We start from the raw sequence: 20,857 nt of genomic DNA on the forward strand, positions 1-20,857 counted from the left end.
GTATTTAATCAATCACAAATCTGGAAATGAGCTTACATGAGGCCCAGGGTATGGAAGATTAATGCACTTTAAAATGTAATGAGTTTAGTTGCTTGGAATAACAGCAAAGTCACAAGATCAGATATTACCACTCACACTTCCTGAACTCTCTGGGACATTCTGTGTTTTCTCAGTTCATTAACCATGGCTACTAATATTAGTTACAAGCAGCCCAGACCCCAGAAATCTGACTTTGATCTTAAAATATTGAATTATGAGTCTGATTCTGGAATTTTAACTGCTGACAATAGTTTTGGAATGATTAGAAATATGATCTGTTTATTCTTGTCAGGAATATAAATTTAAAATTCATAGTTAAATCGCTTGTCTCCCTTTTGTGTATTGCAAACAAATTTTGGTTCTGACGAGACATCCTTTATGTAAAAAAAAAATGGTAATTATAATACAAAATCTTTCACAATGAGTTTGATCAGTCTGTCAGTATATAACTTGTAGTCTTATGTGTCTTCAGCATACATTTTGACTTTAAAGCTCATCTTCTTATCACTCTAACACATCAAACTCCCCTCTTCCCCCACACGCATACCTTTTCTCTTTTCACTGTTGTAATGTAATCTATGATTCACTTGTATCTTCAGACAACATCAAGTGCTTTTGGCCTGGTCAATTTATGTTAATCCAATGAAGAAAGTGGAGCTTCCAAACGCTGGTCAAGAAATGTATTCCAAGAAAAAGGAATCATCTTATAATTTTTTATGTTTTGATCTTTATTTCAGCACATTCAGTGGGTTAACATGGCAACCACATTACTTTCCCCAAGATCCCCTCTAGAAATAACAACTTGAAGTCCTAGATACATCTAGCTACTGTGACATCAAACATATAGGTGGTAATGATGGATGACTACAGCTTCCAACTCCCCTCTTTAGGAGAGAGAAGCTCTCTTGTTCAACCCACAAATTGAATTTTAATTCCAAAATGTCCTTACAATGAAGTATTTTAGTAGGATATTAAGACGTCTTTTTTCTTCTCTATATATATGCTTTTGTAAATTTTTCGAATGCTCAAGTTATGCACACCAACATTGAAAAGCTTTTAAGAATCAGTTTGGTGTGAGAAAGTGAAGTACATTGGAGGAAGGGATTTTTTAGCAAGGGAAAGGTACCTAAATGTTAATTTGGGCCAACAAAACAGAGTTTTCTTTGTAAAAATGGTATCTCGATTGTGAGCCCTTGGTCTATGGTGTGGTTGGCACAGCCTAGTAGGCAATCCTGCTAGGCCCATGCTGACAGCTGGCAGACACATCTTTACTGAGACTGGAACTGCCCTGTTTCCTGAGGGTTGAGCCTTTGGGTTCCAGGGGCCAGCAAGCGAGTGTCCCTAAAGGAGAGGTCAGAGAGAGTCCAGGTATGAGCTGCGGTCAGGGCAGGCAGTGAGCAGATGATATCAGGGTCCAAGCCAAGGGTCAGGAAGGGAGCAAGCAGATGAAGTCAGAATCCAAAGCAGAGGTCAGAATCTAGGAATCAGGCCAAGACAAGCGAGACAGAGACTAGACACTGATAGACAAGACAGGGCAAGTTGGACAAGGCAAGGTAGACAGGGTAAGGCAATGGAAGCAGAGCAAGGGCATGGACAAGGCAAGGCGAGACAGACCCAGGGACAGCAAGACAGAGCACAGGAAGTAGCAACACACTGCAAGGCAGGAGGACCTATTGCTGAGGCAAGGACTGGATGCTTTGTTTTGACGTCATTAGGGGGCGCTGTGCTAGAGTTCCCACAACAGGGCCTTCATCAGTTGTGTGGGAGTGCGCACACATGCCTTTAAGGCAGCATCAGGGAGCAGCATGGATGGCATCCTGGGGGCCTGATGTCAGCATTTGTGGCATCGGGGTGAGTGCAGCCAGTTGAGGGGCCTTCCCTTGAGCAGCCAAACATTACAGATGGAGGGTTAATCACTTAGCATAAGAGAGAGTTGTTTTATAACTTCCTGCATAGCAGATATACACCCTTTATCATGCCTTTTCAAAGTGAATTTAATTGGTCAGGTATATGCAAATGTGTAGGGTGTAACTTGTGCATGGTAACTTATATGCATAGATATGAAAGCATGAGCATAAGTCATATTCTCGTCCTAATGCCACTCTATGGAACACCTGCTCCCAGTAAATACAAAAATATGTGGGAAACCAAGTTATGCAGGTACTTTTATGCAAACTGGCCACAAGTAGATCTTCAAAGTGCCACTTAAGCTTATCTTCTTTTTCAGAAACAGGTGAAATCTTGGCACTTGCCATGTTAGATCTGTAAGCAGTATGTTTAATTCTCTGGCAAAGGGAGAGGGTAATTTATTTTAGTTTTAAGTTTTTATTCAATTTGTATGGTTTGTTATTGTTTTATTATTTGTTTGAGTTTATTGTTTTTGCTCAAACTTGTACACTGCACTGATCAGGAACTTCCTGCATGAGGGGTTAATAAGAATGAATAAATGAAATGAAAATGAAATTACAGAAACATAGAAATAATGGCAGAAAGGGACCAAATGGTCCATCCAGTCTGACCAGCAAGCTTAAGGTAGAAACTGTCGCTCTGTGCAGTTATCCTCAAATCTTATGATATCCAGAAAAATTTCAGTTAGTAATATTTTTTTTACTGGGTGATGAGCCTTCTTGAAAATTCAGACAGTGTTGTTTGACGTGCTTTGCTTAGGGACTTGGCCGTAGAAGCCGTCCTGTGCTTTTTTTTCCTTATGTCTGCGTATCAGTACCCCAGACCATAGAAGTTGGGGCCCTTTTGTTTGTTTGAATTCAATTCCCCTTTTCCCCTGGCGTTGAGGTGACGTGGAGAGCAATGTTTCAGTTTTATTTAAAGCATCAAGGCATATTGGTTAAAGGTCGTAATCTCCATGCTTTCTGCTAAGGGTAATAACTGCCGCACCAGCAAGTTACCCCCATGCACGCTTTCTTCATTTCCTTTAGGACTTGGCCATAGAAGCCGTCCTGTGCCTTTTCCCTTATGTCTGTGCATCAGTATCCCAGACCATAGAAGTTGGGGCCCTTGGTTGTTGTCTGAATCCTATTCCTCTTCTCCCCCCCACCCCTGCCATCTAAGCAGGGGCATCTGTTAAGGGTAGTAACTGCCACACCAAGGACCTGTACAAGGGCATTATCACCTCCTTTTTCTTACTGGTTAGTCCTCTCTCTGTGCAGCCCAGCATTCTTCTGGCTTTAGCTATCGCCTTGTCACCTTGCTTCACCATCTTTAGATCCCCAGACACTATCACCCCAAGATCCCTCTCTTGGTCCGTGCACATCAGTCTTTACACAAGCACTTTGAAGATCGAGCCTTAAGTGTATAATTGAGAAAAAACATATCATGGTTTACTTCAAATTGTTTATGTATTATCTCAGACTTACAGAAATTAAACTAGTTAATTTGACATTGTAATCCTAGATGGAACATGGTTATTCAATAACTGTTTCATTTTTATGTGACTTGTACTACAATTTATGGTTTAACGTTTAAAGAGAAGAATTATCACACTTTAAACTGGCAACAATATTATTTAAAAGTAAGATCTTTACGTTGCTTCTGTATTTATTTATTTATTTTATTTAAAAACTCTTCTATACCGTCGTTAAGTTAGATAACCATCACAACGGTTTACAGCAAGGCACGATAATGAAAATATAATTGGTATAGATTACAAATTAATCATGTGCCATCATAGTACGGTAACAATTCATTACAATAAACTATGTGTGTAAGTTAAGCTTGTCTGTTGGGAACATATTAGTCGGTCTGAAATTAACATTAATATGCATTTGTAGGTTACAAGTAACAACTTCTAGTTTGGTGCGTCCTTATCAATCAACTGTTTTTCTCCTTCTCTTTATCTTTATAAAAGCTTGTTAAAGACCCAGGTTTCAGATTGGTTTTTGAATATTTTCAAATTTCTCTCTGCAGCCTTATTTCGAGTGGCATGGTGTTCCATAGCATGGGGCCAGCCAGTGACAGTGCTCTTTCCCTTACTTGCATGAGGCGTGCTGTTTTGACAGAGGGGACAATTAGTAGAGCCTTATTAGCAGATCTCAGGTTTCTTTGCGGGACATGTATGCGCAGTGCAGTGTTAAGCCAGTCAGCTTTTTCATCGTGGATTAGTTTGTGAATTATGCATAAAGCCTTATATTGAATTCTTTGTTCAATTGGAAGCCAGTGTAATTCGGCGAGTGTTCCTGTAATGTGGTCATTCTTTTTTTTTGCCAATCAAAATTCTAGCAGCTGAGTTTTGTAATATTTGCAGTGGCCGAATTGTAGATTGTGGTAGTCCTAAAAGTAGGGAGTTACAGTAATCTGTGCTTGCGAATATCATTGCCTGCAGAAACTGTGCGGAAATTGTTTAGTGTTAGAAGAGGTTTTAGTCTCTCAGGATCATTAGTTTCGCATATCCTTCTTTTATTTTCAATGAGATGTGTTGTTTATGTTTAGCTCAGTGTCAGTTACTCCTAGATTTCATACTTTGTTGCTAGCTCAACGGCTTGGTTATTTTTAATTTTGAATGTGGTATATGTTTTTACGTTCAAGGTGTAAGAATTCCGTTTTGTCGATGTTTACTACCAGTTCCATCTGATTTAAGAGCTGTTTGATTATTTCAAGATACTGCAGTGATAACATATTGGCAAGTTTCATTGTTTCTTCAACGGTGTTCACAATGGGTAGCAGTAGCTATATATCGTCTGCGTATAAGTAATATATGATTCCAAGTCCCGCTAGTAGGTGACATACCGGGAGGAGATAAATGTTAAAGAGTGTTGCCGACAGGGCTGATCCCTGTGGGACACCGGTTAGCAGTGTGACTTTGAGAGTGTATTCTTGATTTGTACTTGAAAACATCTATTGTTTAGGTAGGACTCAAACCATTTTATTGTTTTATTAGTGAGACCTATTTCTTCAGTCTTCTTCGTCTCTGTGGAGTTCAGAGACGTCTTCCGAGCGTGCTCTGTCCTGCACCATTTTAAGATCATCATTTATTTACTGTTTGATGGTATCTGAGAGAATACTTCTGGAGCTTCACCAAACATTCTCTCTGTGCAGGGACTAACAGTGTTATCTAGCAAACAAAGTAAATAACAAAACACTTTGGAGACCTATGCTAGTCAGCTATTATTAACGTTACTGGAAAAGGTAGGCGATTAAAAGTCCATATACAAAACCTAAGAAAATATTAGATTCATGATACCTGGGATATATAATGTACACACGAATATTAGCAAAGGTAATTTTTACTGTGGTGTTAAATGTGTTTTTGATGGTATTTGACAGGAAATAGCCCGCCACCTGCGACCTCAAACACTTCGTGCTCGCTTTGGGAAAAACAAGATTCAGAACGCTGTCCACTGCACAGACTTACCTGAGGATGGAGCCTTAGAAGTAAGAGATTGTACAGTGCGTTTTTTATTTTTTTTAATGCAAACTATATTTACTAAAGATATTGCTATGCACCAGATCTTGAGTAATGTACACCTTTCAGACCCTGTTTATGGAGAACTGGTTTGTGTATCAGACCCTGGGCTTTCGGGGATAGCACTACATGCTAGATCTTGTATATTCAAGGTGGCACTGTATTCCAGGTACTGTGTATTCATCATCCCTTTGTATGTGTAGATTACAGTAAAGCAACCAACTAATCGAGGAGCATTCCCATTGTGAGCCACCTCTTTCAACAGTACTGATGCAAATGACAATGACAAAGGCCATCTCTCTCTCTCGTCAGTGATGACGTATGCGGTTGACTTCACAGATTCATAGGAATCTGAAAGAAGCTGCGATGTAAGCACATCTGCTATGGCTTGAGACCACCATCTCATTTCACATAGGCTACCTTAGCTGGGATCTGAACCAGTGAGTGGCCTTGAAGCGAAAGATTTTGTAAGATTGAATTATTCCCCTGAGTCACCCAGTCCCTACTACAAAGGGACTTCAAGGTTTGCAGTGGTGCAGAGATGCAAGTGCTGGGTAAAAAATATTATACACATGGATAAATCTCGCTGGTCTTCAAAATAGCACAAGTTAGCCAGTCTCAGCCAATGTTTTAATATCTTTAGTCTATCACCAAGTTTCACATATTTTGTCTGTTGCTGGTTTTTGGAAAGTATTTGAAATAGACCTGAATAACACAGTTTATGCTGGAACCTATTTTGTTTAATTATTTACTTTTGACCAATCTCTGGTACTTCTATTAGATATCTGGCTGGTGCATCTTTGGATGATACTTTAAATAGTATTGGTATTATATGTAACATGGATTTGCATAGGTTTTACTTTTCCAAAATATTTTAATTAGAATTAATTTGACCCTGCATAGAAATATCATTTATATAATTCAGTGGTAGGCAGCTGTGGTCCTAGAGTGCCATAAACAGGTCTGGCTATCAGGATATCTCCATTGAATATGTTAACATTTATGCAAGTAAATTGCTATTTATAAGTAATTTATGCATGTAAATTTGGCAGCGTATTTGTGAATATTTACTCCTGCTTAATATCTGGAGAAAGTGATCTGGGTGAAATGGAGAAACTTCAGGCTGAAGAACCAGGAGGGTCTTGATGACCTACAGATGCACTGGGCAAACTGGTAGACTAATTGGTAAAAGTGGTAATTTCATTGCTGCACGTTAGAAAATCTCCCAATTTACACATGTAAAAGCTGACTTGTAGAGGGTAAATGCATCTAATTTAAGCATGTTAAATATACTCACATATAGCTTTAAAATTAGATGGAAAAATATGCAGGTTACCAATTTCACACACTTAGCCAGCTAAATTCTGACTTATGTGGCTAAGTAGCTGCTACTTAGCTGGATAAATCAGTACTTATCTGAATAAGTGCAAAATATGTATTTATGCATTTTTTATGTGTGTATGTTCCTAGAAACGTTAACACATATTTATAACCTTCATATAGTGTATATGCAGAGCAGTTTTGTGTGCACTCATAGATGTGTATATGGGCGCATGTGGACGTTTACCAATGCACATGATCTCTCTAACCGCTACCTTGGACTGGACCACAAATAGACAAATTACTATCATTGTGGCAGCATGTCTCCATAGTCCCAAAAGTCCAGGGTCTAAAAAATGGAGGAACTGCATAAGACTCTGATGAGCCATAGTCAATCCTTCTCCCAATGCAGGATCTCTCCTTGTTGGTCAGATGTAGAGGAAGAGCTGTTCTAAGAGGTGTTCCTCATCAGTGGAACAGACAATGTCCTCAAGGTCAAACAAATCAAAAACTAAGAAAAAGAAATAATCTGTGGAGCTGATGGCACACCCAGCCCGAAAAAGCATTGATTGGTGCCATCAGTGCAGCCAATGCACCTTCCTCTAGCCCCAGTGTCTTCAATGCACACAGCTCTAATGTTGCAGCTGATGAGGCACCAGTATTGTCAATGCTTTGGGCCTCGGTGCCATCAGTGCACAGGACTCCAGTGCCATTGATGCATAAAGCCCAGGTGCATAAGTGCTCAATGTCCTTGACACACTGAGCCTTGGAGCATGTGATGCTTTGAGCCTTGACACCAGTAATGCTTTGAGAGATGGAACAGGCGAGATAGGGAAGATATGGTAGAGACATTTAAATTCTTCCATAGTTTCCAAGCAGAGGAGGTGAGCCTCTTTCAATGGAAAAAAGACTGTAGATCAAGGAGTCATGGGATGGGGATAAAAAGGCATAGGCTCAGAAGTAATCTTAGGAAATATTTCTTTACAGAGACAGTAGTGGATGCATGGAACATCCTTCTAATAGAGGTAGTGGAGACAAAAACGGTATCTAAACTCAAGAAAGCATGGGATAAACACAGGGAATGTCTGAAGGAATGATTAGAATTGTAAAGCTAAATTAGTTGGGCAGATGAGAACACTAGATAAGTTATACAGTCTTTTCTACTGACACATTTCTTTGTTTCTAGGCTGCCCCATCATTTACGCACCGGGCAGCAGTGTGGCCTATTCAACTGTTTTCTGCCTCTACAGAGAGGTGGTATAATGCACATACCTCCATCAATCACCAGAACAATGTCACCAGTCAAATTGTTAGAACAAGGCTTTCGCCTAGAGACATCGGATCCCATTTGTTCCGTAGTCCCTTACTTTTGAATTGACTCCATTGCAAATCTTTCAAAGTCCAGAGGACTCCATCCTGATATCAGATGTTCCAACTCCAATTTCCAGTCAAAGAGCATATTATTCCTTAGACCAAGAGGCTGAATTGGTGAAAACTTTCTCTACCTCTTTGGCATCTAAGAATAAGGAGGGTACTTTCCAAACTCTCATTTCCATATAAGACTTACTCCTGCAAGGAGACCCTGCTACCTCAATCAGCGTGGACACCCCATCAGATCTCACATGAGGTGACACTAATCCCAGTTGCTTGCTTGCAGTGGAGTCCATCCAGTCTGAGGCAATTCACCGAAAGAATACCCCTTCAAAGTGACCAAGGTCCCCTCCTCAGTCACCAGATTCATCACTGGGGTCCTGGATTAGTGTTTCCTCCCTCCCTTGGATCTGAAGAGGGTTAGACAAGGATATCCTCCAATCCTCTACCTGATCTTCCGGATCACTTTCCTCCAGAGGACCTATCTTATTCCAGATTTTTTGGACATTGGGAACAGCGCTTACAGTTGATGTTTGTAAGGACAAGCATCCTCATCAAAAAATCTTTAGTTTTCTTAAAATTCTAGAGACCCCATCTGAACTGGCAGCCATTCCAGTCCTCGATATTCTGCCGGAATTACAAAAGAAGAATATGGGAGAACTCAATTTCCTGTGCCCCAGTAGAAAGGAAACTAGACCTTGAGCACAGAGTACAAAATCACTGGGATACAGAATGATACATCTACCTTATCAATCAGAAGAGGAATCTGCACTTAAACGGGCAGAGAAAACAAGACTATTTTCCAACACCCCACCAGGGAAGGAGCCCAGGATACTGGACAACTTTCATAAGAAAGTATTTCAGAGCTCCATGTTCAGTGCATGAATATCTGCTCACCAATTCTATATGTTCAATACTTCTATGACTGCATGCAAAAGCTGATGCCATATCTTCCATTGGGTGATACTGCCTCAACATATCCACAACCATTTTTAGACATGGAAGAGTGTATATGCTATCTTATTCAAATTATTTATGAAGTATTTCACACAACTGCCCGCACTTGCTCGGCCTTCATAGGAGCTTGTTGGATGGCTTGGTTACAAGCGAGCAACTTGTGGAATGATGTCCATGTTAAGTAGTAGATGCCCTCTGCCCGGTGGACCATCTCTTCAGAAAATAGCTCAGGAAAACAGTTACTCAAATCAAAAAGCAACATTTGGCAGGTCAGTCCCTCTCAATTGGCTCAGAGCAACAGCTTTACACCAGCCATATTATGCTTTTAAAAGGCTGTACTTCTAGAGATCCCTTTCTGGCAATTCCAAAGGTATTGAATCCCATCCCTGCTTCCACAGCAGCCACAAGTTTGCCCAAAGTCAACAGCAAGAACACAGTCAACCTAAAGCAGCACAACAGGCCCAACCAAAGCCTAGGCCAAGCTTTTGACCATTATAAAACCATCAGCCATCCTCCCCCGATAGGAGGGAGGATTCAGTAATACCAGGAGGAATGGTGTAAAATTACCAAAGACTACTGGATACTCAAAATTGTGGAGTCTGGATACCACTTAACATTTCTCCTGATTCCCCATGCTTCTTCATTGTTTAGCCTTTCAATCTGGGTATGTCTCATTCAGTGGAGTCTTTTCTCAGTCTATGAGCTACAGAACCTGCTTCACCCCAGCTACATGGCTATGGGTTCTATTCCAGTTACTTTCTTATTCCCAAGAATACTGGGGGATTTAGGCCCATCCTGAATTTAAGAAGCTTGAACACTTACAGGTGAATTTTCAAAGGAGTTACTCGTGTTCTCACAGGACAAGCAGGATGGTAGTCCTCACATATGGGTGACATCACAGGATGGAGCCCAATCACGGAACACTTCTGTCAAAGTTTCCAGAACTTTGACTGGCCCCTACTGGGCATGCCCAGCATGGCACTAACCCTGCAGCCAGCAGGGGTCCCCCTTCAATCTTCTTTTTTCCGCGCAGCAGTAGCCATGTGGTTAAGGAGCTCTGCAGAGATTCCTCACAGGAATTTTCCTCATGGAATTACTAAAATTTAATTTACCCCACAGGGTCCCTCCTTCAACTTTTTCAAGCCGTGGTTCTCCGGTAAGTTTTTTACCCATTTTCTGTCGATTACCGTTGAGTTTGGCCCTCACGGCCTACTGGCCATTGACCGTACCGCGGCTCAATTTTTTCATGGCCATGGCGTCTGGGTTCCGCCGGTGCCCAGACTGTAATCACACCATGTCCATCACAGACCCTCACAAAGTCTGTGTAATGTGTCTCGGATGTGAGCACAATGTCCTAATCTGCACCAAATGTGCCCTTATGACACCAAAGGTCGCAAGGCTAGAATGGAGAAGATGAAACTTCTCCTCCGTGCTCAAACCCCGACGCTGTCTATTGCATCGACGTCATCAGACCGGCACCGTCAACTTCGCGCCAGCATCGATCTCCGGCTGGTGACAGTCTGGCATTGATGACTTCTCGGCCTTTGACACCCTCTACTCCCCCTCAGGACCGAGGGGATTATAGAGATAAACATCGCCACCGGCATTGAAAGTCTCGGACCATCAAGGGAGCGACATCATCGACCTCGCCATCGTCCAAACCGCCGTCGAAGAAGCCTCGTCCAGAAAAAGCACCGACCTTTTCGGCGACCGGGTCACAGAGGCAACCCTCATCTGACAGGGTATCGGGAGCCACGACTCCGCCTTTAACGGTGGTCCCTCCAGCTATGCCTCTGCCTCCTTCTTCTGTTCTGGAGCCGGGGCTGCTTGCTCCAGGTCTCCGAGAGGAACTGGACTGGATGGTTCAGGAGGCCATCGACAAGGCGATGCACAGACTCCAGGTTCCTCCGACACCGGTACCGATTGCAGAACCGACCGTTGACCCTATTCCAGCAGCATTGGCACCGCTGCTCTCGAGGATGGAATCGCTTATGGCCGCTTTTCCACCGATGGACCCCGGGTCACCGATGGCTCCGGTGCCCTCCCCACTTGCTTTGTCATCGGGAGGAGAAACACCGTTCCGCATCCCTCCATCGGGAGTTCTGCCGATGCCTCAGCCGTCGATGCTGATGCATCCGGTGCCACCGATCCACCCATCGGTGCCCTCGATGCCTGCACAAGTGCCTTCGATGCCCTCATCGGTGCCTCCTGTTATTCCTTTGAGTCCTTCGGAGCCTCGACCAGGACCTTCAGGAATCCCACCACCCCATCCTCCTCTAGTCCCTAGAGGAACAGGTGCGGATCCCTATGACACCTGGACTGATGATTCTTCACCAGACACCGATAATTTGCCTTCACCACCTTCACCTACTGAAAGCAAAAAGCGTTCTCCTCCAGAGGACCTTTCCTTTATAAATTTCGTGAAGGAGATGTCTGAATTGGTTCCCCTTCCAATTACAGACTGAACAAGATGACAGGCATCAAATGATGGAGCTGTTACAATCCTGGATGCTCCCAAGGAAATAACCTCTATCCCTATCCACCAGGTTCTTCTGGATCTCCTCAAAAAGAACTGGGAACATCCTGGCTCTGTGGCTCCATTCCACAGGAAAGCTGACACCACCTATCTCGTTCAGTCAGCTCCAGGCTTTCGCAAACCTCAATTGGATCACCAGTCTGTGGTTGTCGAATCTGCCCAGATAAGAGCAAGGAGATCAAAACCTCACAGTTCCTTTCCCCCAGACAAGGAACAGAAATTTCTAGATGCCATTGGTCGCCGTGTCTTCCAGGGATCAATGCTCATCTCCAGAATTGCCTCTTATCAGCTCTATATGACCCAATATTATAGGGTCTTATTTAAACAGATACAAGACTTAACAGACTCCCTGCCTCTGCAATTTCAAGTGAACACAAAAAGAATAGATGCCAACCTCTTTGTTTTCTGCAATTTCAAGAGCAACTCCAAACCCCCGTAAACAAGGGTTTTGAGGCAGGCAAGCATGAGATCAGATCATCTTACGATATCTTTGACACTGCTACCAGGGTATTTGCGGCTGCTATCTTGGCCAGACGATGGGCCTGGCTCAAGTTTTCTGACCTTCGCCCTAAGGTACAAGACAGGTTATCCGACCTGCCCTGTGTAGGAGATAATCTGTTTGGCAAGCCAATTCAGCGAATGGTGGCGGAACTCAAGGATCATCATGAGACACTAAGACAGCTCTCGCTGATGCCTTCTGAGTACTCTTCAAAACAGTCCTTCAGAAAGGACTCTAAGAAGTCATTCTTCCACCTGAAGAAGTCCTACCCGCCACCAACTAGAACCCGTTCTACGAGACAGTTTCAAAAAGCCCAGTCTCATCAGACACGAAAACAAAAACCGCAAGCAGCTCCTCAGCCGGGCCCTGCTTCCGGTTTTTGACTCCTGCATAGAAAGCAGCAGCCAGCTTCCATTGCCCCACATACCAGTGGGAGGTCGATTGTGCCATTTCAACAACAGGTGGCATTCAATCACCTCAGACCAGTGGGTCCTAGCAATAATTGCTCAAGGTTATCGTCTGAACTTTGTCTCCATTCCACCGGACTCCCCACCTCTACCGACATGGAGAACATCCGATCACTCCATCTTTCTGGAACAGGAGGTCTCCCTCCTCCTCCAGTCCGAGGCAATAGAACCAGTGCCCTATTCCCAGCAAGGCCTAGGGTTCTATTCCCGGTACTTTCTAATCCCCAAAAAATCAGGAGGCGTTCGTCCAATTCTGGATCTACGTGCCCTCAACAAGTACCTCCAGCAAGAGAAGTTCAAAATGGTAACCTTGGGCCCTCTTCTTTCTCTTCTACAAAGAGGAGACTGGCTCTGCTGTCTAGACCTCCAGGATGCATACACTCATATTGCGATAATTCCATCTCATCGCAAATACCTGAGGTTACTAGTAGGCCCCAAGCACTATCAGTACAGAGTGCTTCCATTCGGCCTCACGTCTGCACCACGAGTCTTCACAAAATGCCTCGGCGTAGTTGCAGCCTTCCTCCGGACTCAAGGTGTTCACGTCTACCGCTATCTAGACGATTGGTTAATCAGGGCTCCCACTCAGCAAGCTGCTCTGTCGTCCCTACATCTTACTTTACACACTCTAATTTCACTCAGATTTCTTGTCGGCTACGACAAATCCTACTTAGTCCCATCTCATAAGTTCATTGGGGCAGACGTGGACACCTTAGAGGCAAAGGCTTTTCTGCCTCGACAGCGAGCTCTCACTCTCGTGTTTCTTGCACACCAGCTGCAGTCTCAGCGCTCCACGACTGCACACCACTTTCTCATCCTCCTGGAACACATTTCGTCCTCAGTTCAGGTCACCCCAATGGCCCGCTTGTCCACGAGAGTCATGCAGTGTAAGGTCACAATGGACTCAATCCATTCAGCCCCTGTCGACCATTGTCAACCTAACCGACTCACTCCGTCAGTCTCTCACCTGGTGGAGAAATCAGGTCAATCTCCCCAGGGCTTGCCCTTCCAGGCTCCAGACCCTCAAATAACTCTCACCACCGATGCTTCCAACCTCGGCGCTGGAGCCCACATGGCCGATCTGCAGTCTTGGTCTCCAGAGGAAGCCAAACACCAAATAAATTTCCTGGAGCTGCGAGCAATAAGATATGCTCTCAGGGTATTTCAGGATCAACTCTCCAATCAAGTCATCCTGATCCAGACGGACAACCAGGTGGCCATGTGGTACATCAACAAACAGGGAGGGATGGGCTCCTACTTTCTGTGTCAGGAAGCTGCGCAGATATGGGCGGAGGCCCTCTCCCACTCGATGTACTTCAGGGCCACCTACTTACTGGGAGTGGACAATGTGTTGGCAGACAAACTGAGTCGCACCTTTCAACCACACGAGTGGTCTCTCAACCCCTCAGTAGCGAACTCGATCTTCCAACAATGGGGTTATCCTCAAATAGACTTTGACTGTACCCAAGCCTTGGCTTTCTACAGGAAAAAAACCCAGCCACATCATCGGTCCTCACAGCTATTTGCCTCCTACAGTCTTAACCAATTGGGCATAGTTGTAGTCAAATCAATATTGTCCAAATGACTAGTGGACTGTATCGCACATTTATACCTTAGCAGGCATCCAGATCACAGATTTTATCAAGAAACATCAAATGAGAGCCATGGCCACACGAGTGGCTCATCTGAGTGCAGTACCTATTTGACATCTGCAAAGCTGCAACTTGGTTGTCAGTGCACACTTTCATGTCCCGTTACTGTTTGGACAAATTATCAAAAAGTGACAGTAAATTTGGAAAAGCAGTTTTGAGTAACCTGTTCACCCAGTAGTCCGTGATGGGTCCAGATTACTTATTCAGAATTGGCTCCAATGCAGCTCTCAGCTTGGGATTCCCCATGTGTCATGGCTAATTCAGCCCTGCTTGTTGATGCAGAAAGCAAGTTTTCTTGCTGTAAACAGTGTTCTCCGTAAATAGCAGGATTAATTAGCCATGCTAAATACCCACTCACCTCCCTGGAGAGTTGACTAATTATCTAGACTTAACTCTAATATCAACTGAAGGACCTCATGAAGTAACACTCATGCACAAATTTCTGCACATTCTCAGTAGAGCAAAAGCTCTATGAGCTTAGAGAGAGTGGTCCATTTTGCATCATCAGATGATATCATCCATATGTCATGGATAAATTGATCCTGTTGTCTAAGGAGTACACCATTTATGGTAAGCAAACTTGCTATGAAGTTTTCAACACCAAGGCCAGAAACTTGGTTGCTTCTATAGGACCCAGAAGACTCATGTGTTTGTGAGTGAGTGGCCTTCATGAAGATGTGCATCACAGTTTGGCAGATGTGCCCTGTAAAGGGGAAAAAATTGTTCAGTTTTAAGGTCAAGAAATGGTGACATTGAGTAAAAAGCATCAGTCCACTCTGCAGTTGCTTTCTGCAGTGTTGGGAAACCAGCTAGCCCCAGCCCAATGGCAGTACTTTTCTTATAAGCATCTTTTTTCCCCAAAGACATTCTTTTCAATGTCTTTGAGCTACTCTGACTCTTTAGCAGCAGCAGCAGCTGCCTGCTAGAAGTTGCCAGAAGGAAGGGCATCAACAGGAAGACTCATCAGCAGTTGCAGCCTAATCCCAGGACTAATTTTTGATGCCCCTGAGGCCTACCTCCTTTGCTTGGGGGGGGGGGGGGCAGGAAGGTTCAGTCCTTCCTTAAAGTGGGTTCTGAAGATTGTAATGGCTACCTTTTGTGCTTTTCTCGGACCCCTCTTGTTAAATGGATGGTTGTCTGCAGTTCTGACATTTATTTATTTGTATTTATTCATCACCTAACTGCCAGAGCTCTCGGCGATCTACAAATTGCACATTCACAATCAATTAAGATCAAACAACAATATATGAATCATAAAAACTAACATATAACAAACCAATACTAAAACCCTAATCATAAGCATCAGATCTTAAAAATAAATAAGTTAAAACAATAAAATGATAAAATAAAATGGAATCTAGCAGCATAAAAAAAATTTTCTCGATCAACTAAACCACTTCTGAAAGTAGCTTCTCTTCTTCAACAGAAGGTGATCGAGCATTGATCGCTGTCTCCGCTGCTGGCGCACACAACTTCGGGTCGGACCCTGAAGTACGTTGGGGAAACAAAAAACAAGAAAAGGTAGGAATTAGGGGTTGGAGAGGGGAAGGGAGATTAGGGTAAGTATAAAATCAGTGTGCGCACGCACACCTTTCAGAATTTACCCATATGAGAACAAGTTTTTTCTAAAATGGTATCTATATTCCACATTAACCAAGCCGTTGTGTTGCCTATTTTCTTTCTAAGACTGCATGCACACAAAGGAGAATGGGCTCTTCACTCCTTGGACTGCAACAGAGCCTTAGCACGTTATTTGAAGGGGATTCAAGTACACTATTAACATTCTCAGCTGTTAGTCTGTTGATCCAATAAGTTGGGGAGGACAGTTGCCAAAAGAACTAATTGGCTAGTGGGCTGTATAGTGCATTGTTATGCACTGGCTGGCTTACAGATTACAGACTCTGTCAAAGCTCATTAACTGAGAGACATGGCAGCTTCAGTGGCTCATCTTAGGGCCACTTCCATTGAAAACATATACAAAGCTGCTACTAAGTCCTACTATTATCTAGACAACATGTCTGGAAGAGACAGTAATGTTGGACAAGCAGTTCTGTGTAACCTGTTCACCCAGTAGTGCACTGTAAGGTGGTGGAGGCTGGGTTATCTGATCAATAATTGCTCCACAATGCAACCCTCAGCTTGGGTCTCCCCAAGCTGGTTGATTCATGTCTGCTTGACAACTGAGAAAGCAAATTTGCTTTCCTGTAAACAGGGTGCTCTGTAGACAGAAAGATGAATCATAATTAATACCCATCTGCCTCCTTGGAGAGTTGACTACCTCGCTAAAGCTTAAGCTCTGGAAGTAACTGAGGGACTCACAAGAAATCATGTGTGCATGGGAACTCCTGCTCATACTTAGTAATACTTTTACTGAGCTCTAGGAGCTTGATCCATGTTGGTGCCATCAGATGACATCAAACAAGTCATATGGATGATGGAGAACCCTGTTTACAGGTAAGCCAACTTCTTTATATATGAATTTATTTAAAATATTTATATGCTGCATATAACACGGTTCTGGGTGGCTTTTAATGAAATACATACACAAAGAAATAAATCAAACAAAACATTCATCATAAATACAATTAAATACATGCACCAAGTAAGAGAATAAAGATGGTGTGTGGGGAGGGTAAGGTTCCTATAAAGTGTAGTCTGGGCCTAAAATAAGTATTCACATTACTTACTCCTCGAGGTCCAAGGAGCAGGAAAATGCTGAGGTAGCTGAATAGGCAGGCAGAAAAGACGACATAGATGAGTGTTTTGTAAGGGATTGTTCCTGAAGAACCTGCTATTTTGGGTCTTGGAAGGAGATGTCCGATTAGTGCAAATTAGTGGTTGGACTTTGAATTGGTATTTGAGTCTCATGCTAGCAAGGCATTGGGTATGAAAGATGTTAGAAATGAGGTTGGCGAGCTGGAGAAATCTAAATCAAGTTGTTACAAGAGCAAGTCAGAAACGGTAAATGGTAATGTCCAATAAAAAGGTGCCATGAATCCTTCCCACTGAAGCAGTAAAGAGAGTAAAAGCCCTGTAACCCTGACCCCCTGGCTTTGTTCCACAAATTGCTTCATGTTTTAGCCAATGACTAAGCATTAATAAGTTAATAAGTAGCCATCAGATAGCTAGCTAACCAGCTATCTAGCTTCATGACCCAGAATAACATTTGGCTTTTCCGATATGTTTTTCCTTTCCACCTCTCTGCTGAGATGGGAAAGAAAGGAGAAATCAGATATTTACATTTTGTTTTAGATACTTTAGCTGGCATCTTATTTGCTTGTTACAACAAAAAATATTTAGTAGTGGCTGTGTGTGGTTGGGATTTACATTGATTTTTTGGGACTGTAAGCAGCCTGTCATGAAAAGTAAATATGAATATTCAAATAGTACTATAGGCATTAAATTTAATTTTGTGATGTAAAAATTACATTTGCTGAATGTTTATTTTCAGCTAGCCCTCAGATTTTGAATGTGTATATAGTGATACACCATAGTGCTATAAAGTTGACTTTGCAGTGTATTTTACTTTACAATGACTTCCTTGAAAATGTTTCTATAAAACTACTTTTCTTTTCCTGCTCCTAATTGCATCTTGAATACAGAGATGAACATTCAGCACATTTGTCTGGCTAAGTTTGGCTGTTAGCCAAATGTCAGGACTTAAAAATCCCACCCACTTGGATAGCCAGATATCCCACCCACTTGGATAGCCAGATATCTTGCTATCCAGCTAAAAAGTTATCCAACTATGTCAGGGATGATCCAGGGGCTTTCCAGGACAGAGTACCGTTATATGGATAACCCCACTTTTCAGCATTATCAGAGTAGCCTAGTTGGCTAAATTTAGGGCAGCTGAAGAACATTCCTGAAGCTAACTGGCTAAACTCATCCAACTACCTTTAAGATAGCCACTTACATTCAGCAGCTCCCCCACCCCGCTGAATATCCCAGCAAACTTTGCTAGCCAGCCAGCCAGCATCTGATGATGAACTTCATTGTCCAGTCAGGGTTGAAGCTGCTTTCTGGTGACCAATCAAATAGCTCTCATAATCATTAGTGATGTTGGATACTGTTTCTGTTCCAGGAAAAGATGCAGAAAACTAATTTTTAAAGTATGTTTTACAAAATGTTACTTTTCTTGCTTTAGTGTTCACATTTCTGTTTTTCCAATAAAATGTGAAGCAGAAGAGGCAGCGCTATACATATACTATTTGTTTCAGCTCGGTAAAGCTAGCTAGGACTGTAGCTTTAACCTGTGTGAAGAATAAAGATGTGTATTCTCTTTGGCTTGTTAGTGTCCTTAACACTCTGAGCAAAGGTCCGCAGGGCTGACAGTTATACTTTAACTCTCCTGGTCTTGTGCAAGCACTGCCTTGGAGATGAGACTCTGCACTTATTCTTTATAAAACAAAACCAGATATGCCAAGCTAGCTGACACGGCATTGAACTTTTATGGCAGGACATTTCAATATTTCTCCTAGGACAAGCAGGATGGTAGTCCTCACACGTGGGTGACATCATCAGATGGAGATCGGCACAGAAAACTTATGCCACTATCCACACATCCACATGGGGTTCCTCTTCAGTCTCTTCTGCAGAGCTGTCATCTCGCAGTTGTGGAGTTGTTTTTTTTTTTTCTTTTGAAAAACTACGTTCCATGGTTGGGTTGTTTTGTTTTTTTTTTTGTTTACTTTTCCTGCGCTGGGTCCCTTTCAACTTCTTTCCAGCTTTAGTTAGGCTCGTGGCACAGTAAGTTCTTCATTCGGTGCGGTCAGATCCCAGTTGCAGAGTCCTTCGGGCATCCGCTGGTCATCGATCGCTTGCTAGCTGTTTTCATCATGGCATCATCAGGTTTTTGTTGGTGCCCCCTGTGCCCTCAGAATATGTACCTTACGGATCTGCATGAAGTGTAATCCTATGCCTGGGGGCATCGCACAATTGGGGGTGTCATTTCTGCGAGATGACTCCCAAGGGCCGGCGTGACCACCTGGACAAGAAGGAGAAGCTGATCGAAGAAGTCTGAGCCCTCGACATCAGAGTTGGGAGCATCAACTCCAAAGGGCCATGGGGAACTGATGGACACCGATCCCTTGGTGTCCATCCCTCCACTGGGGCCGCCGGTGGAGAAAGGGGGACTGGAGACTGGCCTTTATCAGCCTCCTCTCGCTCAAGGACTTCTGGATCGTCTCCTCCTCGGCTCCAGGGAAAGGCTGGGCCGAGCACCATGGGAAACCCCGGAAACATCGCCACTGGTCTCGGTCCTTGCACGGTACCGGACTCAGGTTGGCATCAGCTTCTTCTGTGATGCCCCCGAAGTGACCTTACAGTGAGGAGGTACTGCTCTTCATCGACGCCAGGGCTCCAAGGCATTCCCACCGATTCTGGTACCAGGCATGGATCTTCCTCAGGGCTCCGAAGGTGGTCTGGCCTAGCCTTCTCCTCAGCTGTTCGTTGTTGGCCTTTGAGGAGAAGCTAGAATGCAAGGTGCACTTGGCGGTGGTTTGAGCCCTGCAGGGCATCGAGCTACTGGCCCCGCCAGTGCCTCCACCGGTGTTAGAGCCTGCGCTCTCCATGTTGGTGCTGCTGCTGGAGCGCCTCAATGCTCTTCTCAGCGTTCTCCCCACACAGCCGATGCCAGGGGTGCCATCGATGCCCCATCAGGCACCGTTGCCACCTCCTGTTAATGCCATTTCCATTGTGGGTTCCTCAGTGGAGGAAGGCCCTTTGATGCCGGAGGCACCGCCAAAGCCTTCATTGCCTCGTCCGGTTCCGGGGCCATCGATGCCATCTGAAGGTTTTTCAAGGCACCATCCTGATTGCACATATTGCCTCTTACCAGCTATATAGGATGCAGTATTCTCGTAACCTCTGAAACAGATCCAGGACATGGACGAGCATCTGCCCCAATAGCAGCAGGGCGCTTTCTTGATGGTTGTGCAGTAGGGTCTTGAATGTGGCAAGCATGAGGTTCATTCCACCTATGATGTCTTTGAGATTGTGGCAAGGGTGGTGGCCGTGTGCATTGGTGCCTGCAGGATGGCCTGGCTGCAGGTCTTGGCTGTCCTTCCAGAGGTGCAGGAGAGGCTCGCAGACTTGCCATGTACTAACGAGAATCTCTTTGGGGACAAGTTGAAGGATGCTGTGGCTCAGTTAAAGGATCATCATGAGACCTTCCAGCATCTCTCGGTCAGTATGTTGGACCTGCTATCCTAGGCCAAGAAGTCCTTCTGACAGGGTCTGAGGAGGTCCTTCTACTTCCAGAGGAAATACTATCCTCCTGCTTCTCACTTCCAATCGCAGCAGGTGCGCTATAGGGGCTGCCCCAGGCAGCAATGGCCCCCCCCCAAACTTCAGCCGGCCCCCCAGCCAAGCCCCGCCATGGGGTTTTGACTGGTTGCGAGGGAGCATAAGCCAGCCGCCTGTACCCTTGATGCAAGAGCCTCTAGTCGGAGGCAGGCTGCAGTTCTTTGCGGACTGTTGGCCTGGCGTCACCTTGGACCAGTGGGTTCTGTCCATTTTTCGTCGGGAGTACAGGCTGAACTTTCTGGGGGTCCAATGATGCATCAGGACATGCTTTTGGAGGAGTACTCCACCCTC

The 20,857-nt window shown here is 44.0% G+C and overlaps 1 protein-coding gene across 5 annotated transcripts in view; it reads left to right on the forward strand.

Moving 5' to 3' along the window:
- Window positions 1–20,857, forward strand: part of NME7 (NME/NM23 family member 7) — a 310,951-nt gene that overhangs the window by 276,040 nt on the left and 14,054 nt on the right. For 4 of the 5 annotated variants that reach the window (XM_029577812.1, XM_029577811.1, XM_029577813.1 and 1 more), the window contains one exon: window positions 5,320–5,427. In XM_029577812.1, the coding sequence (XP_029433672.1) occupies window positions 5,320–5,427 (108 nt within the window). Of the gene's footprint in view, window positions 1–5,319; window positions 5,428–15,686; window positions 15,782–20,857 lie in introns of all 5 variants that reach the window. The other variant, XR_003852753.1, reaches the window with a different exon arrangement.

The sequence above is a fragment of the Rhinatrema bivittatum genome, chromosome 15 (assembly GCF_901001135.1).
Source record: "Rhinatrema bivittatum chromosome 15, aRhiBiv1.1, whole genome shotgun sequence".
NCBI classification, from domain to species: domain Eukaryota; kingdom Metazoa; phylum Chordata; class Amphibia; order Gymnophiona; family Rhinatrematidae; genus Rhinatrema; species Rhinatrema bivittatum.